General features: G+C 48.0%; 1 protein-coding gene across 1 annotated transcript in view; it reads left to right on the top strand.

Moving 5' to 3' along the window:
• Positions 1-21,294, top strand: part of npr2 (natriuretic peptide receptor 2) — a 123,163-nt gene extending 101,869 nt beyond the window's left edge. The window contains exons 18-22 of the mRNA XM_072453441.1: positions 3,788-3,856; positions 4,268-4,442; positions 14,985-15,083; positions 20,060-20,151; positions 20,927-21,294. Coding sequence (XP_072309542.1) covers positions 3,788-3,856; positions 4,268-4,442; positions 14,985-15,083; positions 20,060-20,151; positions 20,927-20,989 — 498 coding nt within the window. The 3' untranslated portion in view covers positions 20,990-21,294. The remainder of the gene's footprint in view (positions 1-3,787; positions 3,857-4,267; positions 4,443-14,984; positions 15,084-20,059; positions 20,152-20,926) is intronic.
• Positions 21,295-22,504: the final 1,210 nt, after the last annotated feature.

Here is a 22,504-nt window from a genome sequence, read left to right as displayed (position 1 = left end):
CCACCTTAAAACTGTAGGTCCAACCTCAAACTGTAGGTCCATCTTTAAACTGTAGGTCCATCTTTAAACTGTAGGTCCATCTTTAAACTGTAGGTCCACTTGAAAACTGTAGGTCCACCTTAAAACTGTAGGTCCACCTTAAAACTGTAGGTCCACCTTAAAACTGTAGGTCCATCCTCAAACTGTAGGTCCACCTTAAAACTGTAGGTCCACCTTAAAACTGTAGGTCCACCTTAAAACTGTAGGTCCATCCTCAAACTGTAGGTCCACCTTAAAACTGTAGGTCCACCTTAAAACTGTAGGTCCATCCTCAAACTGTAGGTCCATCTTTAAACTGTAGGTCCACCTTAAAACTGTAGGGCCACCTTAAAACTGTAGGTCCAACCTCAAACTGTAGGTCCATCTTTAAACTGTAGGTCCATCTTTAAACTGTAGGTCCACTTGAAAACTGTAGGTCCACCTTAAAACTGTAGGTCCACCTTAAAACTGTAGGTCCACCTTAAAATTGTAGGTCCATCCTCAAACTGTAGGTCCACCTTAAAACTGTAGGTCCACCTTAAAACTGTAGGTCCACCTTAAAACTGTAGGTCCATCCTCAAACTGTAGGTCCACCTTAAAACTGTAGGTCCACCTTAAAACTGTAGGTCCATCCTCAAACTGTAGGTCCATCCTCAAACTGTAGGTCCATCCTCAAACTGTAGGTCCACCTTAAAACTGTAGGTCCATCCTCAAACTGTAGGTCCATCTTTAAACTGTAGGTCCAGGTCCATCCTCAAACTATGGGTCCGCCTAATAACTGTAGGTCCGCCTTAAAACTGTAGGTCCAACCTCAAACTGTAGGTCCATCTTTAAACTGTAGGTCCATCTTTAAACTGTAGGTCCACTTGAAAACTGTAGGTCCACCTTAAAACTGTAGGTCCACCTTAAAACTGTAGGTCCACCTTAAAACTGTAGGGCCACCTTAAAACTGTAGGTCCAACCTCAAACTGTAGGTCCATCTTTAAACTGTAGGTCCATCTTTAAACTGTAGGTCCATCTTTAAACTGTAGGTCCACTTGAAAACTGTAGGTCCACCTTAAAACTGTAGGTCCACCTTAAAACTGTAGGTCCACCTTAAAACTGTAGGTCCATCCTCAAACTGTAGGTCCACCTTAAAACTGTAGGTCCACCTTAAAACTGTAGGTCCACCTTAAAACTGTAGGTCCACCTTAAAACTGTAGGTCCATCCTCAAACTGTAGGTCCACCTTAAAACTGTAGGTCCACCTTAAAACTGTAGGTCCATCCTCAAACTGTAGGTCCATCTTTAAACTGTAGGTCCACCTTAAAACTGTAGGGCCACCTTAAAACTGTAGGTCCAACCTCAAACTGTAGGTCCATCTTTAAACTGTAGGTCCATCTTTAAACTGTAGGTCCACTTGAAAACTGTAGGTCCACCTTAAAACTGTAGGTCCACCTTAAAACTGTAGGTCCACCTTAAAATTGTAGGTCCATCCTCAAACTGTAGGTCCACCTTAAAACTGTAGGTCCACCTTAAAACTGTAGGTCCACCTTAAAACTGTAGGTCCATCCTCAAACTGTAGGTCCACCTTAAAACTGTAGGTCCACCTTAAAACTGTAGGTCCATCCTCAAACTGTAGGTCCATCCTCAAACTGTAGGTCCATCCTCAAACTGTAGGTCCATCCTCAAACTGTAGGTCCACCTTAAAACTGTAGGTCCATCCTCAAACTGTAGGTCCATCTTTAAACTGTAGGTCCAGGTCCATCCTCAAACTATGGGTCCGCCTAATAACTGTAGGTCCGCCTTAAAACTGTAGGTCCAACCTCAAACTGTAGGTCCATCTTTAAACTGTAGGTCCATCTTTAAACTGTAGGTCCACTTGAAAACTGTAGGTCCACCTTAAAACTGTAGGTCCACCTTAAAACTGTAGGTCCACCTTAAAACTGTAGGTCCATCCTCAAACTGTAGGTCCACCTTAAAACTGTAGGTCCACCTTAAAACTGTAGGGCCACCTTAAAACTGTAGGTCCAACCTCAAACTGTAGGTCCATCTTTAAACTGTAGGTCCATCTTTAAACTGTAGGTCCACTTGAAAACTGTAGGTCCACCTTAAAACTGTAGGTCCACCTTAAAACTGTAGGTCCATCCTCAAACTGTAGGTCCACCTTAAAACTGTAGGTCCACCTTAAAACTGTAGGTCCACCTTAAAACTGTAGGTCCATCCTCAAACTGTAGGTCCACCTTAAAACTGTAGGTCCACCTTAAAACTGTAGGTCCATCCTCAAACTGTAGGTCCACCTTAAAACTGTAGGTCCATCCTCAAACTGTAGGTCCACCTTAAAACTGTAGGTCCATCTTTAAACTGTAGGTCCAGGTCCATCCTCAAACTATGGGTCCGCCTAATAACTGTAGGTCCGCCTTAAAACTGTAGGTCGGCCTTAAAACTGGAGGTCCATATTTTTGTATTTAAAAAACAAATATTAAAAAAAAAAAAAAATGGCTTTCAATAATGACTTCATAAACAGGACTGACTTTTAAACAGTGTCATTTTAAAAGTCTCTTCCTCCAAATCCAAACTCTGCTCCAAACCAAATGTGTTTACGGACATTGGACGATTGGTCATAACTTATATTGATCTTGATTCAAATATGATTAATTCTCAGCCCTACGTCTATCACCATTTGCCAGCCAAAAATGAAAACAGTGAAGTAAGTACTGTGGGTTTGTCTGGGAGGAAGCAGAGCAACCGGAGAAGAAAGAGCACTCAAAACATGCACAAATCACTCCAAACACAACTTTTAATCATGATTAAAACATGATTAAAAGTCCATTTTGCATAATAGTTTTCCTTTATGCAGAGAGACTGTGGCTACATAAAAATAGAAGTGAATGAAAGGAAAGGCTTCTGTCGAGTACTCAGAGGATCTTTTCCAAAGTAAACACAGGGACATTATTGTTTGAGTCCAGATGACTACAACTGAATCTTTTTCTACAAAGTACGTAAAGTTCTTTACACAACAGGAAGATACGTATTAAAATCACAATAAAATCAAACAAGAACACAAATAATCTGTTTTACTTTTACAGTGATGCCAATTCGTTAATAATATTGAACGTTCATAATTTATACAAATAAATTCTGCTAATATGAAGTTTACTGAACTTTCACAAAGATAATGAGGATAGAATGCCTGTTTCAAAATAATTCAAGTTGAATGAGACTATTTTGCTCTGCTCATTTGTCCGACTCTCTGGGGCTGGACTCGAACACATTCATTTATTTTCTATTTATTTTTTTATTTAGTCTCAAAGTTTCCTCTTTTTATCATGACAAAATAACACAATTTGCAAACCCTAAAAGACACGTTTTGCCGTAACCTTTCGAAATGACAATAAAAAGATTTGTAATGAATGCAAAATGCTGCAGCATGAGCTTTTAATCAGGTTATAACATTTCTCCTTCGTCAAAAACATAGAGTCGTATTTAGCTTAATTTATCTTGTTTGATGAATCGTGTTTAAAAAAATACTCAGTTATACATTTGTGACATCACAGAGCTCGGACATCTTCTGTGCTGTTTTTAGGTCAACATCAAACTAGCTTTTGTTTATTTCCCCATGGTAATTCCCTCTGTTTCCAGTAGATGGAGCGCTTACACAAACCCTGATGAGGGAACGCCTTATAACTATAAAGTAATATGTGCTTTCAGTAGATACATTGAAGTCAGAATCGAACCAAGACGTGGCTTTGTTCCTGGTGATTTCCTCATCACTAATCGTCTCCTCACAGGTGGTGACGCTGCTCAACGACCTCTACACGTGTTTTGACGCCATCATAGACAACTTTGACGTCTACAAGGTGAGTCCATTCCTCACACCACGACACAGCTTTACAATCGGCGACGTGCTGGGATTTAGAAGTAACAATCAAGGACTAATCGTGACAGTTAAAATGAATAGTAATCGCATTTTGATAATTGTATTCATGATCTGGACGACATAGACTCTAAAACACATATGAAAATGCTCCTTTATAACAAATGTTAATTCAACATTATTGAATAAAAATGTCAAAATAGAATTAACACAGTTCATCAGTAAATTATTTCTATTATATATCTATATCTAGAAGCCTTTGGACGCCATATTTGAATTGGTTGATAATATATTTCAAAGTCTCAATGTACAAACTAATGTTACATAATGGATTATAAGATTTGAATGTCATAGAGAATATTCCAGACATAATTATTTTCAACTGTTTGTACAGGTGGAGACGATTGGCGACGCGTACATGGTGGTGTCAGGGCTGCCCGTGCGCAACGGCAAACTGCACGCTCGAGAGATCGCCGGAATGTCTCTGGCTCTGCTCGAACAGGTCAAGACTTTCAAGATCCGCCACCGGCCCAACGACCAGCTCAGACTGCGCATAGGCATCCACACAGGTACCACCTGCTCAGACTGCGCATAGGCATCCACACAGGTACCACCTGCTCAGACTGCGCATAGGCATCCACACAGGTACCACCTGCTCAGACTGCGCATAGGCATCCACACAGGTACCACCTGCTCAGACTGCGCATAGGCATCCACACAGGTACCACCTGCTCAGACTGCGCATAGGCATCCACACAGGTACCACCTGCTCAGACTGCGCATAGGCATCCACACAGGTACCACTTGCTCAGACTGCGCATAGGCATCCACACAGGTACGACCTGCTCAGACTGCGCATAGACATCCACACAGGTACGACCTGCTCAGACTGCGCATAGACATCCTCACAGGTACGACCGGCTCAGACTGCGCATAGACATCCGCACAGGTACGACCGGCTCAGACTGGGCATAGGCATCCACACAGGTACGACCTGCTCAGACTGCGCATAGGCATCCACACAGGTACCACCTGCTCAGACTGCGCATAGGCATCCACACAGGTACCACCTGCTCAGACTGCGCATAGGCATCCACACAGGTACCACCTGCTCAGACTGCGCATAGGCATCCACACAGGTACCACCTGCTCAGACTGCGCATAGACATCCGCACAGGTACGACCGGCTCAGACTGGGCATAGGCATCCACACAGGTACGACCTGCTCAGACTGCGCATAGGCATCCACACAGGTACCACCTGCTCAGACTGCGCATAGGCATCCACACAGGTACCACCTGCTCAGACTGCGCATAGGCATCCACACAGGTACCACCTGCTCAGACTGCGCATAGGCATCCACACAGGTACCACCTGCTCAGACTGCGCATAGGCATCCACACAGGTACCACCTGCTCAGACTGCGCATAGGCATCCTCACAGGTACGACCGGCTCAGACTGCGCATAGACATCCGCACAGGTACGACCGGCTCAGACTGCGCATAGACATCCGCACAGGTACGACCTGCTCAGACTGCGCATAGGCATCCACACAGGTACCACCTGCTCAGACTGCGCATAGGCATCCACACAGGTACGACCTGCTCAGACTGCGCATAGACATCCTCACAGGTACGACCGGCTCAGACTGCGCATAGACATCCGCACAGGTACGACCGGCTCAGACTGCGCATAGGCATCCACACAGGTACGACCTGCTCAGACTGCGCATAGACATCCACACAGGTACGACCTGCTCAGACTGCGCATAGACATCCTCACAGGTACGACCGGTTCAGACTGCGCATAGACATCCGCACAGGTACGACCGGCTCAGACTGGGCATAGACATCCGCACAGGTACGACCGGCTCAGACTGCGCATAGGCATCCACACAGGTACGACCTGCTCAGACTGCGCATAGGCATCCACACAGGTACGACCTGCTCAGACTGCGCATAGGCATCCACACAGGTACCACCTGCTCAGACTGCGCATAGGCATCCACACAGGTACCACCTGCTCAGACTGCGCATAGGCATCCACACAGGTACCACCTGCTCAGACTGCGCATAGGCATCCACACAGGTACCACCTGCTCAGACTGCGCATAGGCATCCACACAGGTACCACCTGCTCAGACTGCGCATAGGCATCCACACAGGTACGACCTGCTCAGACTGCGCATAGACATCCTCACAGGTACGACCGGCTCAGACTGCGCATAGGCATCCGCACAGGTACGACCGGCTCAGACTGCGCATAGGCATCCACACAGGTACGACCTGCTCAGACTGCGCATAGGCATCCACACAGGTACCACCTGCTCAGACTGCGCATAGGCATCCACACAGGTACGACCTGCTCAGACTGCGCATAGACATCCACACAGGTACCACCTGCTCAGACTGCGCATAGGCATCCACACAGGTACGACCTGCTCAGACTGCGCATAGACATCCTCACAGGTACGACCAGCTCAGACTGCGCATAGGCATCCACACAGGTACCACCTGCTCAGACTGCGCATAGGCATCCACACAGGTACCACCTGCTCAGACTGCGCATAGGCATCCACACAGGTACGACCTGCTCAGACTGCGCATAGACATCCTCACAGGTACGACCAGCTCAGACTGCGCATAGGCATCCACACAGGTACCACCTGCTCAGACTGCGCATAGGCATCCACACAGGTACCACCTACTCAGACTGCGCATAGGCATCCGCACAGGTACGACCTGCTCAGACTGCGCATAGACATCCGCACAGGTACGACCTACTCAGACTGCGCATAGGCATCCACACAGGTACCACCTGCTCAGACTGCGCATAGGCATCCACACAGGTACGACCTGCTCAGACTGCGCATAGACATCCCCACAGGTACGACCGGCTCAGACTGCGCATAGACATCCGCACAGGTACGACCGGCTCAGACTGCGCATAGGCAGCCACACAGGTACGACCTGCTCAGACTGCGCATAGACATCCACACAGGTACGACCTGCTCAGACTGCGCATAGACATCCTCACAGGTACGACCGGCTCAGACTGCGCATAGACATCCGCACAGGTACGACCGGCTCAGACTGCGCATAGGCATCCACACAGGTACGACCTGCTCAGACTGCGCATAGGCATCCACACAGGTACCACCTGCTCAGACTGCGCATAGGCATCCACACAGGTACCACCTGCTCAGACTGCGCATAGGCATCCGCACAGGTACGACCTACTCAGACTGCGCATAGGCATCCGCACAGGTACGACCTGCTCAGACTGCGCATAGACATCCGCACAGGTACGACCTACTCAGACTGTGCATAGGCATCCACACAGGTACGACCAGCTCAGACTGCGCATAGGCATCCGCACAGGTACGACCTGCTCAGACTGCGCATAGGCATCCACACAGGTACCACCTGCTCATACTGCGCATAGGCATCCACACAGGTACCACCTGCTCAGACTGCGCATAGGCATCCACACAGGTACGACCGGCTCAGACTGCACATAGACATCCGCACAGGTACGACCGGCTCAGACTGCGCATAGGCATCCACACAGGTACGACCTGCTCAGACTGCGCATAGGCATCCGCACAGGTACGACCTGCTCAGACTGCGCATAGGCATCCACACAGGTACCACCTGCTCAGACTGCGCATAGGCATCCACACAGGTACCACCTGCTCAGACTGCGCATAGGCATCCACACAGGTACGACCAGCTCAGACTGCGCATAGACATCCGCACAGGTACGACCTGCTCAGACTGCGCATAGACATACGCACAGGTACCACCTGCTCAGACTGCGCATAGGCATCCGCACAGGTACGACCAGCTCAGACTGCGCATAGACATCCGCACAGGTACGACCTGCTCAGACTGCGCATAGGCATCCACACAGGTACGACCTGCTCAGACTGCGCATAGACATCCTCACAGGTACGACCGGCTCAGACTGCGCATAGACATCCGCACAGGTACGACCGGCTCAGACTGCGCATAGGCATCCACACAGGTACGACCTGCTCAGACTGCGCATAGACATCCACACAGGTACGACCTGCTCAGACTGCGCATAGACATCCTCACAGGTACGACCGGCTCAGACTGCGCATAGACATCCGCACAGGTACGACCGGCTCAGACTGGGCATAGACATCCGCACAGGTACGACCGGCTCAGACTGCGCATAGGCATCCACACAGGTACGACCTGCTCAGACTGCGCATAGGCATCCACACAGGTACGACCTGCTCAGACTGCGCATAGGCATCCGCACAGGTACGACCTGCTCAGACTGCGCATAGACATCCGCACAGGTACGACCTACTCAGACTGCGCATAGGCATCCACACAGGTACGACCAGCTCAGACTGCGCATAGGCATCCGCACAGGTACGACCTGCTCAGACTGCGCATAGGCATCCACACAGGTACCACCTGCTCAGACTGCGCATAGGCATCCACACAGGTACCACCTGCTCAGACTGCGCATAGGCATCCACACAGGTATGACCGGCTCAGACTGCGCATAGACATCCGCACAGGTACGACCGGCTCAGACTGCGCATAGGCATCCACACAGGTACGACCTTCTCAGACTGCGCATAGGCATCCGCACAGGTACGACCTGCTCAGACTGCGCATAGGCATCCACACAGGTACCACCTGCTCAGACTGCGCATAGGCATCCACACAGGTACCACCTGCTCAGACTGCGCATAGGCATCCACACAGGTACGACCAGCTCAGACTGCGCATAGACATCCGCACAGGTACGACCTGCTCAGACTGCGCATAGACATACGCACAGGTACGACCTGCTCAGACTGCGCATAGGCATCCACACAGGTACCACCTGCTCAGACTGCGCATAGGCATCCGCACAGGTACGACCAGCTCAGACTGCGCATAGACATCCGCACAGGTACGACCTGCTCAGACTGCGCATAGGCATCCACACAGGTACGACCTGCTCAGACTGCGCATAGACATCCTCACAGGTACGACCGGCTCAGACTGCGCATAGACATCCGCACAGGTACGACCGGCTCAGACTGCGCATAGGCATCCACACAGGTTCGACCTGCTCAGACTGCGCATAGACATCCACACAGGTACGACCTGCTTAGACTGCGCATAGACATCCACACAGGTACGACCTGCTCAGACTGCGCATAGACATCCGCACAGGTACGACCTGCTCAGACTGCGCATAGACACACGCACAGGTACGACCTGCTCAGACTGCGCATAGGCATCCGCACAGGTACGACCAGCTCAGACTGCGCATAGACATCCGCACAGGTACGACCTGCTCAGACTGCGCATAGGCATCCACACAGGTACGACCTGCTCAGACTGCGCATAGACATCCGCACAGGTACGACCGGCTCAGACTGCGCATAGGCATCCACACAGGTACCACCTGCTCAGACTGCGCATAGGCATCCACACAGGTACGACCGGCTCAGACTGCGCATAGGCATCCACACAGGTACCACCTGCTCAGACTGCGCATAGGCATCCACACAGGTACGAGCGGCTCAGACTGCGCATAGACATCCGCACAGGTACGAGCGGCTCAGACTGCGCATAGACATCCGCACAGGTACGACCGGCTCAGACTGCGCATAGACATCCGCACAGGTACGACCTACTCAGACTGCGCATAGGCATCCACACAGGTACGAGCGGCTCAGACTGCGCATAGACATCCGCACAGGTACGACCGGCTCAGACTGCGCATAGACATCCGCACAGGTACAAGCGGCTCAGACTACGCATAGGCATCTGCACAGGTACGACCGGCTCAGACTGCGCATAGGCATCCGCACAGGTACGACCAGCTCAGACTGCGCATAGACATCCGCACAGGTACGACCTGCTCAGACTGCGCATAGACATCCGCACAGGTACGACCAGCTCAGACTGCGCATAGACATCCGCACAGGTACGACCTGCTCAGACTGCGCATAGACATCCGCACAGGTACGACCTGGTCAGACTATTTATACAGTGAGGAAAGTAAGTATTTGAACATCCTGCGATTTTGCACGTTCTCCCACTTATTTTTTTCGATTCTTTCTCTCACAGTGGAAATGCTTCTATGATGAAAATTTCAGACCCCTAATTTCTAAGTGGGAGTGCGACGAAAATATAAAATGAACAACCAATCAAAATATAGTAAAGACTGAAAGATTTGTGTAGATTATTTCATTTTGTTGCATTATTTTGATATTTAACAGGCCTCAAAGTTTGCATTAGTGTTCGTGTTGAAACAAACTGGTTCAAAGAAAGAAAAAAACATCTGAAGGCGGCAATAAGGCCGAAACGTTATAAAACAATAAATACAAATTGACATGTGCAATCTGAAAGTGCAATGTTTTGTTTCAATCAAGTAACTGAGCAACGATTCTTTCTCCGATTCAATATTACAATAACCATAATAAATTCTAGTTCAGTCCTAAAGATTTTTCGTTTTTAAGGTGGATAAGTTTTTGAATTGGCTCTGGACTGGAACAAGGAGTAAACCAGATAATATACTTCCGAGAAACATGTTTTATGTGTATGAGCCGTCCATCCATCCATCCATCCATCCATCTTCTGCCGCTTTATCCAGGGCCGGGTCGCGGGGGCAGCAGTCTGAGCAGGGACTCCCAGACTTCCTTCTCCCCAGACACTTCCTCTAACTCCTCCGGGGGGATCCCGAGGCGTTCCCAGGCCAGCCGAGAGACATAGTCTCTCCAGCGTGTCCTGGGTCTTCCCCGGGGCCTCTTCCCGGTGGGACATGCCTGAAACACCTCCCGAGGGAGGCGCCCAGGAGGCATCCGGAACAGATGCCCGAGCCACCTCAGCTGACTCCTCTCGACGTGGAGGAGCAGCGGCTCTACTCCGAGCTCCCCCCGTGTGGCCGAGCTCCTCACCTTATCTCTAAGGGAGCGCCCAGCCACACGGCGGAGGGAACTCATTTCGACCGCTTGTATCCACGATCTTGTTCTTTCGGTCACTACCCAAAGCTCATGACCATAGGTGAGGGTAGGAACGTAGACCGACCGGTAAATTGAGAGCTTTGCCTTTCGGCTCAGCTCCTTCTTTACCACAACAGTCCGATGCAGCGACTGCATCACTGCAGCCGCTGCACCGATCCGCCTGTCGATCTCACGCTCCATCCTTCCCTCACTCGTGAAACAGACCCCGAGATACTTGAACTCCTCCACTTGGGGCAAGGACACCCCACCCACCTGGAGAGGGCAAGCCACCTTTTTCCGGTCGAGAACCATGGCCTCGGATTTGGAGGTGCTGATTCTCATCCCAGCCGCTTCACACTCGGCTGCAAACCGTCCCAGTGCATGTTGCAGGTCCGGGTTTGATGGAGCCATCAGGACAACATCGTCTGCAAACAGCAGAGATGAGATCCTGTGGTCCCCAAACCGGACACCCTCCGACCCCTGACTGCGCCTAGAAATTCTGTCCATAAAAATTATGAACAGAACCGGTGACACAGGGCAGCCCTGGCGGAGTCCAACATGCACTGGGAACAGGTCTGACTTACTGCCGGCAATGCGAACACAGCTCCTGCTCCGGTCATACAGGGACCGGACAGCCCTGAGCAAAGGGCCCCGGACCCCGTACTCCCGGAGCACCCCCCAAAGGACACCCCGAGGGACACGGTCAAAAGCCTTCTCCAGATCCACAAAGCACATGTGGACTGGTTGGGCAAACTCCCATGAACCCTCGAGCACCCGATGGAGGGTATAGAGCTGGTCCAGTGTTCCACGACCGGGACGAAAACCACTCTGCTCCTCCTGAATCCGAGGTTCGACTATCGGTCGGATTCTCCTCTCCAGTACCTTGGAATAGACCTTACCCGGGAGGCTGAGGAGTGTGATCCCTCTGTAGTTGGAACACACCCTCCGGTCCCCCTTCTTGAACAGAGGGACCACCACCCCGGTCTGCCAGTCCAGAGGCACGGTCCCCGAACGCCACGCGATGTTGCAGAGACGTGTCAACCAAGACAGTCCTACAACATCCAGATACTTTAGGTACTCAGGGCGGATCTCATCCACCCCCGGAGCCCTGCCACCGAGGAGTTTGCGGACAACCTCAGTGACTTCAGCTTGGGTGATGGATGAGCCAGCCTCCGAGTCCCCGGTCTCTACTTCCTCTTCGGAAGACGTGACTGAGGGATTAAGGAGATCCTCAAAGTATTCCTTCCACCGTCCGACGACATCTCCAGTCGAGGTCAGCAGGCCTCCACCCGCACCGTAAACGGTGTTTGTGAGACACTGCTTCCCCTTCCTGAGGCGCCGGACGGTTTGCCAGAATTTCTTTGGTGCCGACCGATAGTCCTCCTCCATGGCCTCCCCGAACTCCTCCCAGGCCCGGGTTTTTGCCTCTGCGACAGCACGAGCCGCTGCTCGCTTGGCCTGCCGATACCCGTCGATGACCTCCGGAGACCTACAAGCCAGAGTGGCCTGATAGGCCTCCTTCTTTAGTCTGACGGCATCCCTTACTTCCGGTGTCCACCACCGGGTTCGGGGGTTGCCGCCACGACAGGCACCGGAGACCTTGCGACCACAGCTCCGAGCAGCCGCATCAACAATGGAGGCGGAGAACATGGTCCACTCGGACTCAATGTCCCCAGCCTCCCCCGGGACATGGGAGAAGCTCTCCCGGAGGTGCGAGTTGAATACCCTACTGACAGAGGGCTCCACTAGACGTTCCCAACAGACCCTCACAATGCGCTTGGGTCTGCCAAGTCTGTCCGGCTTCCTCCTCCGCCAGCGGATCCAACTCACCACCAGGTGGTGATCGGTTGACAACTCTGCCCCTCTCTTCACCCGAGTGTCCAAGACACGCGGCCGGAGGTCTGATGACACGACAACTAAGTCGATCATTGACCTCCGGCCTAGGGTGTCCTGGTGCCACGTGCACTGATGGACACCCTTGTGCTTGAACATGGTGTTCGTTATGGACAATCCGTGGCTAGCACAGAAGTCCAATAACTGAACACCGCTCGGGTTCAGATCGGGGAAGCCGTTCTTCCCGATCACCCCTCTCCAGGTGTCACTGTCATTGCCCACGTGGGCGTTGAAGTCCCCCAGTAGAACAACGGAGTCCCCGGTCGGTGCACTGTCCAGTACCCCTCCCAAGGACTCCAAGAAGGCCGGGTACTCTGCACTGCTGTTCGGCCCGTAGGCCGCCACAACAGTGAGAGACCTGTCCCCCACCCGAAGGCGGAGGGACGCGACCCTCTCGTTCACCGGGGTAAACTCCAACACGTGGCGGCTGAGCTGAGGGGCTATCAGCAAGCCCACACCAGCCCGCCGCCTCTCCCCCCGGGCAACACCAGAGAAGTGGAGCGTCCAGCCCCTCTCGAGGAGATGGGTTCCAGAGCCCAAACTGTGCGTGGAGGTGAGGCCGACTATATCTAGTCGGTATCGCTCAACCTCCCGCACAAGCTCAGGCTCTTTCCCCCCCAGCGAGGTGACATTCCATGTCCCCAGAGTTAGTCTCTGTGTCCGGAGATCTGGTCGCCGAGGCCCCTGCCGTCGACTGCCGCCCAGATCTCTCTGCACCGGCCCCCTATGGATCCTCCTGCGGGTGGTGGGCCCACGGGAGGGCGGCCCCACGTCGCTCTTTCGGGCTGTGCCCGGCCGGGCCCCGTGGGGTAAGACCCGGCCACCAGGCGCTCGCCATGGAGCACCCATCCCAGGCCTGGCTCCAGGATGGGGCCCCGGTGACGCCGATCCGGGCGACGTGAACTGCCTTGAGCCGTCCAAACGTGTTGTAAATCCTGGTGATAATGTTTGTGTCACAGCTTTAAAACAAAGATGGCGCCTGGGCACAGTTCAGAGCTGCACATGTCAGTTGTGTGTATCATCTGCTGCTGCTCAGACACGGAGCAGGGCCCTTCTGAACGGGACACACACCTCCTTTAAAAACTGTCTATTCATTATACATTAAATTAGAAGCAGGAGAGAAATAAAGACAGACAAATGAGACAATAGTTTATCATTGAATGCAGAGCTGGGTAGTGCTATTACATTTAATGTTTAATAAATTATACTCCCTACTTTTACCTCTACTTGAGTGTTATGTTTGTGTTCTATGTTTCAGTCTCTTACTTGAGTAAATGTTTGAGTAAAACGTTCTGAAGGATTTGAACATTTTTGTTTCTTGAGCAGATTTTTCAGATATGATTTAGTTTCACACCTTTTGGTGTCTCTTCTTTGGAAACACCTGATTTTACGCACTATTTAATGAATTGATTTCCTAAAGTTACATTCAAAATTCATTGTTTCTAATTTATTGATTTTCTTCTCTTCAAACTTCACTTTGAATATTTTTTGGGCCTTCTTCATGGTCTTTATGTCCAAACCAGGTCCAGACCGAGCCCAACGCCTCCCAAAGCAACAGACTAAGTTTGAATTGAAAAAAAGAAAAAAATACTTGAAATTTGAAGGTGAAATTGAAATTCTAGATAAAATAAATCTGAAATCCGTAAATCATTTGTAAACTTTCCTTTGTTATTTTCCTCATGCGATATGAGAGTGCTGAAAATGTTAATTAATACAAGAAAGATAATAATAATATTGTGCATTAATCTGACAGTGAAACTTCTAGTAATTAATAGGGGGGAAGTATTGATTAAATACGTATTTATTTAAATGTTTTGGGTCAAATTACAAGGAAACACAAGGTATTAAAATGTGATTTATTAAAGGACTAAGGGGTGGGATACATTTGTAAAATATTTCCGTTGCTACTTTTCAAACATGTTTTGTTTATTTGTCATTTCTGTAGTTGCCATACATCTGAATCAGAATGTTTTAAATAAATAACAGTTTTACATTTTAGTTTTTCAGTTTCAAAGGTTATGGCCCCCTATTTCGTCGACCACTGCTCTGCACTTCTACTTGAGTAATAAGAAGTAACCTTGCTCTCATTGGAATACATTTCCCTGGCTCCTCTGACTGAACGATGTGTTTGCGACGGAGCGTCTGAGGAGCCGGACTGTTCTGTTCTGCCTCCTGCTGCGGCGATGGAGGAGGCTCAGCGGGACAGTGGGGTGACGCTTGTGTCTCTCCCCCCAGGGCCCGTTTGTGCAGGCGTGGTGGGGCTGAAAATGCCACGTTACTGTCTGTTTGGAGACACGGTCAACACGGCGTCGCGCATGGAGTCCAACGGAGAAGGTGAGCCCCACGCCTGTAACAGTCGCCATCTCCTTCTGCAAAACAGTATCGTACCCGCAGGAGAGATTTTTCATATTGACCCCTTGATATTGATTATAGACCCTTTAAAACGATTAAGAGAAACACTTAAAGGATAAATCCAGATTTGTATGTTTTACTGGACAAAGTTTTGACCCTACAGTACTTTTTATTTTTATCTACTGATATTTTACATACTTAACTTCAAATTATACTTTTTGTGAAGCTTTAGTTTTAGTTTAATCACCTTAAGCGATTAAACACAACTAATCTCATTTGGTAATTGAATAATTGTTAACTGGTCCATGCATTGGTTCCAAAACGTGAGCTGAGAAAAGTCCTGATTGCATGAAAATGACACGAAAAATGTGTAAATTGAGTGTATTTGTATTTTCTCTTTTGTCCATAAGATCCTCAAACGGCTTAACTTCAGTTTCATAAAATGTTGTAAAAATCTTTTCATCACGTTCTAAACAACTTATCAATGGATCTAAAGATTAATTGCTGGACTAATCGATTTGCAAAAAGATCGTTCGTTGCAACCGTAATATTTTCCCTCTTTTGTTGTAGAAAATAAAACAAGTAGAAAATGTTACAGGAAATTCAAATAAGTCTCTTCCTTTTTGTTAGAAAGACTCAAAAGCATTAGCATCATCAAGCGTGTAGATCTAATGTGAGTGGATTATTACATTTTGAGGACCTTTCATCATTCAGAAGTTATATTTAGTTTTAGATTGTCCGTATTATTCATCACAGAGCTGCAACTAACAATTATTTTAGAGGTCGACTTGTCAAACAATTATTTCTGTTGTACATTGGAAGCTTTTTAAGTATATTCTAATCATTGTATTATCAGTTATGATTCACTCTTTTATTATAACATTTTAGAAGGTTACAATGTATATAACGGTACTGAAAGAAAAATGTAATCTTCAGTTAACGTAAACACATTTAAATACAAAGTACTTTTTTGAAATACTGGCTGGTCACAATAAACTCTTAAAACTTGACATTGTCCCTAATTGGCAGTCGCCCGTTCACCCATTCACCATCACCACGTCGGACTGCGCCGTCGTCGCGTCGCCCAAAGACTGTACGCAGCTCACATCAGACGGACTGTGAGTTTGTGTTGCCAAGGCGACACAGTGCAGCCCGTGTTTACTCGAGGCCCATTAGCTGTGGCCTGGCTGTGGAAAACATGACCGCTCCTCTGACTGTAGCATAACATAAAGGTCAGACAGGCAACGCGCACTGTATTATTTTAACTTCACCACATCAAACATGACATTTGAAGCGTCTCCTCTTTTCATTCCTCCAACCGCATTTACTTTTGTTTATCAGTTCGCGCCAACGTACGTCACATATCAAGAATGGAGTTAAATTGAGGCTGGTCGGAGACGTATCGTTTCAAAATTGGTCCACAAACGTGGCCTGAATGGTGTCGGTTTTTGTCTGATAATGTCTCAGTCAGTGCAGACATCTCGGCTTCTGAACGGCTTTTCCACAACTTTTAACTGGCTAAGACCTTCATCAAAGTAAGCACTAAAAGCTCAAAATCACTTAAAAACTTAATTACATTTTGGTGCAGGCTTCAAAATGCTGCTGTTCGTCTGTTCGATGTCATCCGTTGTTGTGTAAATGTCTGAACCACAGCTGACAGTGAAGATTAGGACTGTTCTGGTTTTTGAGCAGTTTATGCACAGTTTCTTTGCAGTTTATTTACATTAGCGACCGGATCCAAGATGGCCACCTGCAGCTCAGGTCGTGTGTCTGGCATTAACCAATTATCAGGTTCAACCGAAGTAGACACTGTCTATATTGTCAAACTGTGGAACTTTCTAGGCAAAGTGACAACATCTCCATAAGACTGTTAATTGTGACTAGTCGTAATTCAATCTTTGTTTGGTTAAAAATTGATTTTAAAAGGTTCAGTTTACATTAGAAATGATAATTTGACTAGTTGACTGCTAAAGCAATCGTTAGCTGTCAATAAATTATCTCTAGAAGAAGAGATAAAGGCCTGTATGACCTTAGCCTGGATACGTTTTTCTTATCACCAGACATTAGATTGTTCTTCGAAGTTCCTCAGAGCTAAAGATTGAATTGACATTTTTATTAGTCGAACAATTTACTTTATTGTGATGATAAGGATTTACATGGACGACAGAAGAAAGTGAAGGAGAAGGAGTGAATCATGATTTGATCTCCCTTTTAACAGGATGAGTACTTCTCTGTATGTATAGTCCCATTATTATCCCCTGTGAAAAAACGTCTATGAAAAGTCATTCTTGTTGGTGCTGCAGTGAAAATCTGCTCTGTGGTGCGTTCAGGTGCTTCTTCCTTGTGCCTGGTTTGCGCTGATGGACTTATTGATCCCGGGCTTCCTGTTTTGTGCTGGTGAATAATTCATAAAGCTCAGGGCAGACTCAGGTCTCTGCTGGCTCTGCACTTCTCCAGTGTCCAGACCACATCTGTGTGTGAGCAATGGGTTTAGGGGGCTCCACATGTGTCTGTGAGGGGTCAGCCATCTATGTGTGAGCGAGGGGTTTAAAGGGGCTCCACGGCTGTATATGTGTGAGCGAGGGGTTTAAAGGGGCTCCACGGCTGTATATGTGTGAGCGAGGGGTTTAAAGGGGCTCCACGGCTGTCTATGTGTGAGCGAGGGGTTTAAAGGGGCTCCACAGCTGTTTATGTGTGAGCGAGGGGTTTAAAGGGGTTCCACAGCTGTCTATGTGTGAGCGAGGGGTTTAAAGGGGTTCCACAGCTGTCTATGTGTGAGCGAGGGGTTTAAAGGGGCTCCACAGCTGTTTATGTGTGAGCGAGGGGTTTAAAGGGGCTCCACGGCTGTCTATGTGTGAGTGAGGGGTTTAAAGGGGTTCCACAGCTGTCTATGTGTGAGCGAGGGGTTTAAAGGGGTTCCACAGCTGTCTATGTGTGAGCGAGGGGTTTAAAGGGGCTCCACAGCTGTTAATGTGTGAGCGAGGGGTTTAAAGGGGCTCCACGGCTGTCTATGTGTGAGTGAGGGGTTTAAAGGGGTTCCACGGCTGTCTATGTGTGAGCGAGGGGTTTAAAGGGGTTCCACGGCTGTCTATGTGTGAGCGAGGGGTTTAAAGGGGTTCCACGGCTGTCTATGTGTGAGCGAGGGGTTTAAAGGGGTTTCACGGCTGTCTATGTGTGAGCGAGGGGTTTAAAGGGGCTCCACGGCTGTCTATGTGTGAGCGAGGGGTTTAAAGGGGTTCCACAGCTGTCTATGTGTGAGCGAGGGGTTTAAAGGGGTTCCACGGCTGTCTATGTGTGAGCGAGGGGTTTAAAGGGGCTCCACGGCTGTCTATGTGTGAGCGAGGGGTTTAAAGGGGCTCCACAGCTGTTTATGTGTGAGCGAGGGGTTTAAAGGGGTTCCACAGCTGTCTATGTGTGAGCGAGGGGTTTAAAGGGGTTCCACAGCTGTCTATGTGTGAGCGAGGGGTTTAAAGGGGTTCCACAGCTGTCTATGTGTGAGCGAGGGGTTTAAAGGGGCTCCACAGCTGTTTATGTGTGAGCGAGGGGTTTAAAGGGGCTCCACGGCTGTCTATGTGTGAGTGAGGGGTTTAAAGGGGTTCCACAGCTGTCTATGTGTGAGCGAGGGGTTTAAAGGGGTTCCACGGCTGTCTATGTGTGAGCGAGGGGTTTAAAGGGGCTCCACGGCTGTCTATGTGTGAGCGAGGGGTTTAAAGGGGTTCCACAGCTGTCTATGTGTGAGCGAGGGGTTTAAAGGGGCTCCACAGCTGTTTATGTGTGAGCGAGGGGTTTAAAGGGGCTCCACGGCTGTCTATGTGCGAACTTGTGGTTTAAGGGGGTTCCACAGCTGTCTATGTGTGAGCGAGGGGTTTAAGGGGTTCCACAGCTGTCTATGTGTGAGCGAGGGGTTTAAAGGGGTTCCACAGCTGTCTATGTGTGAGCGAGGGGTTTAAAGGGGCTCCACAGCTGTCTATGTGTGAGCGAGGGGTTTAAAGGGGTTCCACGGCTGTCTATGTGTGAGCGAGGGGTTTAAAGGGGCTCCACGGCTGTCTATGTGTGAGCGAGGGGTTTAAAGGGGCTCCACAGCTGTCTATGTGTGAGCGAGGGGTTTAAAGGGGTTCCACAGCTGTCTATGTGTGAGCGAGGGGTTTAAAGGGGCTCCACAGCTGTCTATGTGTGAGTGAGGGGTTTAAAGGGTTTCCACGGCTGTCTATGTGTGAGTGAGGGGTTTAAAGGGGTTCCACGGCTGTCTTTGTGTGAGCGAGGGGTTTAAGAGGGTTCCACAGCTGTCTATGTGTGAGCGAGAGGTTTAAAGGGGTTCCACAGCTGTCTATGTGTGAGCAAGGGGTTTAAAGGGTTTCCACAGCTGTCTATGTGTGAGCGAGGGGTTTAAAGGGCTCCACGGCTGTCTATGTGTGAGCGAGGGGTTTAAAGGGGTTCCACAGCTGTCTATGTGTGAGCGAGGGGTTTAAAGGGGTTCCACGGCTGTCTATGTGTGAGCGAGGGGTTTAAAGGGGTTCCACGGCTGTCTATGTGTGAGCGAGGGGTTTAAGGGGCTCCACGGCTGTCTATGTGTGAGCGAGGGGTTTAAGGGGCTCCACGGCTGTCTATGTGTGAGCGAGGGGTTTAAGGGGCTCCACGGCTGTCTATGTGTGAGCGAGGGGTTTAAAGGGCTCCACGGCTGTCTATGTGTGAGCGAGGGGTTTAAGGGGCTCCACGGCTGTCTATGTGTGAGCGAGGGGTTTAAGGGGCTCCACGGCTGTCTATGTGTGAGCGAGGGGTTTAAAGGGCTCCACGGCTGTCTATGTGTGAGCGAGGGGTTTAAGGGGCTCCACGGCTGTCTATGTGTGAGCGAGGGGTTTAAAGGGCTCCACGGCTGTCTATGTGTGAGCGAGGGGTTTAAAGGGCTCCACGGCTGTCTATGTGTGTGCAATTTGGTTAATGTTGTTCATGTTTTTCAGCTCTGAGGATCCACATGTCGTCTGCCACAAAAGAAGTCCTGGATGAGTTCGGGTACTTCGATCTGCAGCTCCGAGGAGACGTAGAAATGAAGGTAATGTCTAAATTGTCTAACATCAAACTGGTAAAGTAAAGTAAGTAAGAGAGTGGGTGTAATCTCACCTTTACGCCTCTTACACCATCCCTTCTGCTGGTTTAAAAGAATCCTCTTTGAACATATAGTGAAGGAGGATCAGCCACAATGTTTGGAATAACGGAATGCCCAGTGTGTTAGGAAAAGGTTGATTTTACATTGAGTTTGTAAAAATAACTAACTAAACCAAGAGAATATCAAAACTATATTAGGTATTTATATATTATATATACAAAAACAAAAAAAACACTTAAATGTAGGACTTTTACTGAATAGTTTTAGTGGTTTAAGTGTTTTTATTTGTCATTGTGGTAGCATCAAGTATTTAAATCATAACCAAATGTATCAAAAACACATATACCGTGTTTTAAAAGCATCTATTCAGCAAAAAATGGGACCACAGCGCTTTATCTGCATCTAAATATAGACTGCTGTTAGCTTGCTAATGTTGATTAGCTTTAGCCTATTGGGTTTAGAAAGACAATAAAAACAACCGCATTATAATGTATTTCATTTATTTTCCTAACCTCCGATCACAACGGCCGTCACCTCTTCATTTGTTCAAACAATTAGAGTCAAACATGGAATAAGTAAATGATTAAATCCCTTGTTGCACAGTAAATAAAACACTCTGACTTTGTGTGTCAGGGTCACTCGTTAATGCACCTTTTAGCTGATGACGGTGAATGCAGCCATGTCCGGTGACAGCTTATTGATCGTGCTTTCCTCTGCGCAGGGCAAAGGGAAGATGAGAACCTACTGGCTCCTGGGGGAGAAGAACGATGTCTATGTCATCTAAACGCTTTTATTTGTTCTAAAATAAGGAACATGGAGTATTTTTACGACCTGTCATTGTAAAAGTATTGTTTTGTATGAAGGAGCTCCATCCCCAGTACTTTTCACAGATGAGAACTTATTTTTTGTGCTTTCTATATTTAGAATTTGTATTGTATTTGGTAGTTGATAATGTGAGAATATTTCCTTATGTAAAATCCCAATGTTTTTGGAGGCAAAGTCCGACTGCAGGGTCACACTCTTTGTATATATGTATATCCAGGAATCTGTAAGATATTTTGTTCAATAAAAAACTGTCTTTTTCCAGAAGTGGAGCCATTTCATATTATCCATGATCTATTGTCATTTGCATTTGGGGCAATATGAAATTTTGAATATCACAATAGAATTATTTGCTGAATTTAAAAATACTACACACATAAACTCATTTCAGGTAATACTGCAGTTGTTATTTTGTGCATAAAATGTGTTCTACAATTAAATTATTTATTATTATTTTAGACTGAGGAGTCTCTGCATATACACCAGGCCAATGACTTAGGCTGTTATTTTCCTATAAACACCTGAAATATTAATGCCATATAGAAGGGGTGTCCAAACTTTTTTCACAGAGGTCCACATTTTGAAACTTACACCGAGGGCCACTGTACAGTTTTGATGAGTCTCCACACCTTTAATAAGACTTAGAACATTAATATTAGGTTAATATAACATAAACATGTTTGAATTGTTCCAATTTTACAGTAAAGTGCACTACTTTTTGTCGTTTGGGCCAACTTAGCAGGAAGCGAGGAGGTCAAAAAAAATTCATCTGAAGGCCGCATTTGGTTCCCGGGCCACATTTTGGACACTCCTGCCATAGTATAGTATATGGATTGTGGGACTCGTAGTTCTAGGGATAAAAATGCTACACATCTATTGCAAATTAATCAATATAAATTAGGGCCAGATTAAAACGTCCGGTGCCAGATGTGGCCCACAGGCAAAAAAATAACATCTCCATGGAAAATGTGAACAGTGCTGCCTGGTGGTCGACTCAATCAAATCCTGACTACCGACAATTTACTGCACGTCCTCCCTTCTCTCTCATCCCCCATTCCACGCTGTCTTTCCTGTCTAATAGAGCCTACGGGCCAAAATTTGTTTTTTTTTTTAAAAGGAAAATGTGAACAACCCTTCAATAGAAAAGTCACAGAGCACATATTTAGAATAAGTCTCAACAGTAGAAAACACTCACTGCTTTGTAACATGTTTAAAGGTCCCATAACATGCAAAATCGACTTTTCAGAGCTTTTAACCTTCTTACATTGCTATTTGTGCTTCATATATGTACCCAGAGACCCACAGACTATCTCCTTTCCTCCAATCTCCAAACTGACGGGCGGTGGGGCAAGCACGCGTCATCATCAATAACATCAGAAACTTTATCCCATCGAAAAAACACTGCCAAAATCAAAAGTATGGTGTCTAAACCAGATTTGGAGAGACTTATCCATGCGTTTGTCTCCAGTAGATTAGA

This window comes from Eucyclogobius newberryi, unplaced genomic scaffold, assembly GCF_026437365.1.
Source record: "Eucyclogobius newberryi isolate DKJ021-1_F unplaced genomic scaffold, fEucNew1.0.hap1 SCAF_2, whole genome shotgun sequence".
NCBI lineage: Eukaryota > Metazoa > Chordata > Actinopteri > Gobiiformes > Gobiidae > Eucyclogobius > Eucyclogobius newberryi.
Note: the sequence above shows the minus strand (reverse complement) of the source record. Positions and strands in the feature narration are given on the sequence as shown.